At 36.0% G+C, this 4,664-nt stretch overlaps 1 protein-coding gene across 1 annotated transcript in view; it reads right to left on the bottom strand.

Moving 5' to 3' along the window:
• The window catches only part of Lrp1b (LDL receptor related protein 1B), a 1,445,827-nt gene that overhangs the window by 513,179 nt on the left and 927,984 nt on the right, over nucleotides 1-4,664 (bottom strand). The window contains 1 exon segment of the mRNA XM_050139953.1: nucleotides 4,165-4,305. Coding sequence (XP_049995910.1) covers nucleotides 4,165-4,305 — 141 coding nt within the window.

The raw sequence follows: 4,664 nt of genomic DNA, 5'->3' as shown, positions 1-4,664 counted from the left end.
GAAACTGCCTAGGCTCCCACGAAACCAATAGGTACAGTAGGATCAAAAACCCATTGCCATTGTTCTTGAGGTCTCAGTAGTCCTCATTGTCCACTATGTTCAGCGAGACCCGTTTTAACCCGGGCTAGTCTTTATGTGGGAGATGAAACACATTCTCAGCTCATTTCTTTGTCCATAGCTCAGCAATATTGAAGGAACATGAAGTTTTAAAAGAAGTCCAATTATCTGTTATATGAGCTGGGGAGGCAGCTGACTCATTCCCCCTTTTTCTCAAGGTGACTTTAAGGGACAGACAGTTCAGATCTCTGATATTTTTAACAAGAAGACAGCTACATTAACAACTGTTTGACATTCTTGACTGATCACACATGTGCTTGATTGTATGGAAAGCATGTGGATACATGTTAACTTCATGCTAGTCCACATATAGGTGCTTATATGTTGCTTGCTTGCTTCAACTAACACCAAAGCCTGACATCTGGGAAGATCTGGGCAAGTGGTGTTTCAACACAAAGTTTAAAAGAACACTACATGAGGAGGAGAGCTGAGAGAGATGAAAAAGTACAGGAAAATAAGTCTAGGAGTAGAATGAACACATGAAAGAAAGGGAATGCGAGAACTTTATAATATTAGGATAATTATGGGGAAAGTAGAAAACAGCATGGCAGCTGCACGTGGGTAGTGCAACTACAATGCTGGCAATATATTTTACACTGATTTGTTGATATAAACAAGCCTTATATTTTAACACGCTTGTAAGATAACAAACATTTCAAAGAACTACTGTGGAGACAAAATGTAGAAAATAATGATGAAATTTGTTATACTTTAAGTATTTCCATTTTCATATATAAAGATGTACATGGGAGAAAATTTCAATGATTATCAAGCTCCAAGTAGGAGTCTGGATTAGCATTTTGTGGTGAGGTTGGCGTTCACAGCTCACACCCTAAATGACAAGTGGAGCTGGAAAGTCCACTTCACTACAAGAACCTCAATTCTCCAGTGATCTGTGTCAAAAAAGATGAACGAGGCAGTTAGTTGTACTTTGAAATCTAAGGAGGTAATAATGTTAACGCCTTAAAGAGCCTTAAATCGCTCATATTTCATTCTAATGAAGCTTTCAAGCTACCGACAGTGATTCTGTTAATGGCTTTGTCTTTCAAACAGACGCTTTTCTCAGCATTTTCCAGTGAGAATGGTGCAGTTGTGTGTTACCACCGGGTCAGACACTTTCACTGTGCATTTATCACCCAGTGGCACCTATAGAGTCAAAACTTCCAGGTAAGGGGCATGAGGCTAAGAAGAGCAGAATCAAGAGTCATTTATAAACTCATCCCCCTGAAAACTTATCAAAACCACTATCTACAAAATTGATGTGCAGTTTCACAAGAAGTATGTGTTGTTTATGTCTTGAAAGGCAAAGACCTTCTTGTCTTGGGCACCTTGGTTGGAATTGCTTCTAGCTCTCTCCCTGTTTCTGTGTGTGCTGTACTTTCTGAGGCTATGTTTAGATATGTCTCAGAAATATGTTCGTTGCGTACTATGCAATGAAATTGATAATGGTATTATCAATTTTATACTTTTGTACTAAATAAGCTTGTATTGAATAGACATAAAATGTCTTACTACATTTTACTGACTATCAGTATTGATTACAAATAACATAGTATTATATATATGACATGATTACCAATACTTATTTATTTATTTACTTATTGGTTTTCTGTGTGTGGATCAAACTCAAGCTTGTGCGAGAGAATTGTCTGTATTCTGTCAATCATGTTTTAAATAAACACTGATTGGCCAGGCAGGAAGTATAGGTGGCTCAACCAGATAGGAAGTAGAGGTCGGGCGATGAGAACAAGAGAATTCTAGGAAGGAGGATGCTCATTCACCACCGAAGAAGCAGAATGTGACCTGCATCACTGAAAAAGGTACCGAGCCATGTAGCTAACATAGATAAGAATAATGGGTTAATATAAGCTACAAGAGCTAATAAGAAGCCTGAACTAATGGGCCAATTAGTTTATATCTAATGTAGACTCGTGTGATTTTCTCTGGTACTAAACGGCTGGGGAACCGGGCAGAACAGAAACTCAAACAAGCAGGGCCCTCATACTACATCAAGCCCTCATATATGTTCTGCAAACATTCCACCATTGAGTACCCTCCATGCCTTTATTGTTTTTTGAAATATAGAAAAAGTTGTCTAACTACTATTGAAAAATTATTTGATTTTTGTATCAAGTGTTTTAAAAACTTCCCATGTATCAGAAAACTGAGCATACAAAAACACACAATCCAATCCATAAATTGACTAATAAAATTAACAGATATTAATGAAAATGCTAAGTACAATTGACCAAAAGTACTTAATGTGTTGAGTATCCTTAGTCATCAGGGAAAAATAACAGTAATCATTAAGGAATCAAAATCATAGGCTGTTGGTAGAATATAAATTAATTGAGGTATTATAGTTATCAGTATGGAGGTTCAAGCAAAAATAAAAATAGAGTATATGACCTAGTCATGAAACTGCTGAGTACATTCCATACATGACTCTCAGTGGACACACTGAAGACCCACATACTTATATGTTTTATTGCAGCATTATTATTATAACTATCTTATAAAAACATCCTATGTGTTTATTAGCAGATAGATGATAAAACAAAATATACACACAAACGCATTGGCATTTTATTAAGACATAAAAGATGAAATACTATTTCTTTTTGTCTTGTCTTGCCTTCATAGAAAAATGATACACCTAGAGATGAGTATAGTATAGAAAGTAATCCAAAATCAGAAAGACAAATAACACATATGTTTTTTCTTTACAGATTCATACAATAAGACAGCAGAAATGAGAGTAGGAGAAGGAAAAGGATTACAGGCAAGAGCAGAAAAAAAAGATAATAGAATGTGGTGGTGAATATGTTTAAAACACATGATATAGCTGAAAAAGATATTCAAAGAAAATTGCTTAAAATCCTGGAAGGAATGTAGATTTGCATGCACAGGTTATCTATGAGTTGATGTCTTCTCAACAATAAGAGAAACTTAATCATATAACATTAAATTTAAAATAATCCTTTTTACTATTCCAAGAAAAGGTATACTCTCCTTGACCCCAGCAAGGAATCGAGACCAAAATTTCAGTCTTTGAAATGGATGGCAGTTACCACTCTATTTTGTATTGTGCCTACGGCTGTTCTGGCAGCTTGCAATGGTTATCATCAGCAAACCCAGCCTTCATGAATGCTGTGCACTTCTGAAACAGTAGGCCCCTTGGTTCCCTCTTTTGCCTCTCCTTTTCTCTTATTTGGTTTACATATTCCAAATTATTTGTATTAAATCCCCCTTCTAAATGTCAAAATACAGTTTTGAAGTTCACTGTATGAAGAAATGTAGGTGAAGGAAAGGATTTTCAAGGCAGAAACTAAAATTAGGAAACAGTGTATTTAAGGAAGCAGCATGTGTATGTGGGGGATTTAAGGAAGAGGCAGAGGAAGAAGGATTGTAGGAAGTAATATGTGGAGACGGCTTTAAGCATGTGGGAGGCTTATGTGGAGACTGACTTTATTTTCAGAATAGGATTACGCTAATGTCATACATCCTGTAGCAAAGACTAAGAAAGGACTAACAAGAGCTCAGCTGCACTGGCCCAGATCTCTAATCCACCTCCCATCTTAGTCCTGTGACAAGTCCATCTATGAAAACCATCTGCTAACTTTCACTCCGTTGCATACTCCACCACGTGGACAAGTGAAACAAAAGTGGGGATGTGCAAAGCCAAATGATACTGTGCTTTGGATGTGAGATTCTTACGTCAACGTGGTGCATTTGAAGACCTCTGAAAACATTACATAGTATAAATTTTTTATTTAATTTTTTGTATATCTGCAATTTATAGCCAAGTACTAGATAAAACTGTCAATTAAGTGAAAAACTGAATATCTTACAGAAGAATTTCCAATGCTTAAAAATTATGCCTCTTATGTGAAAGACATTTCTCTTCAATATTAGGCAAGGTTTCCTAACCCAAACTTGTAACTAAAGGCTAGAAAAAGAGCCCACAGATTATTTGCTTAAAAAGCAGTAGGAAAGTGAGAAGACCTTACTTGAGCAGTATCATACATTCATCATGGAGGGACATACCTTGTTGTACTTCTTTGTCATACACTTTCATGTGCACAACCCCGGAAGTCTTATTTCGTAGGACAGTGAGGTTTCTTCCATCTCTCTTGTTACAAGTTCCGAGTTGAGCTAAGTTTTGATCTGCCCACCAAAGTTTCTTGTCTATAGAGAAGAAAAAAAAATATTTTTTCTTTCAGAGAAGAATATAATTAACTTACTAAATAATATAAAGGTTAATGAAAAATACTTTTTGATTTATTTTGTTATATTTCAAATCATTTCTAAGCAAATCATGAAATCATTTCTACTCTAAAAACGCAAAGCACGGTGACAGTGTGTTGCTCATGGCTTCTCCCTCCTTCCCCAGTAAAGCAAGATTTTCTTCTTTTTCTTTTCCTTAATTGAAAATAGTTATTCAATTTTTTTCACATAATATATACTGATTACACTAGCTTCCCCACAGTTAATATCCGTCCTCATTCTCTACTTCCCATCCCATCTACAACCATTCTCTTTCTGTC

The sequence above is a fragment of the Alexandromys fortis genome, unplaced genomic scaffold (assembly GCF_014885135.2).
Source record: "Alexandromys fortis isolate MF-2015 unplaced genomic scaffold, M_Fortis_MF-2015_v1.1 scaffold_33, whole genome shotgun sequence".
NCBI lineage: Eukaryota > Metazoa > Chordata > Mammalia > Rodentia > Cricetidae > Alexandromys > Alexandromys fortis.
This window is presented reverse-complemented; position numbering and strand designations above follow the sequence as displayed.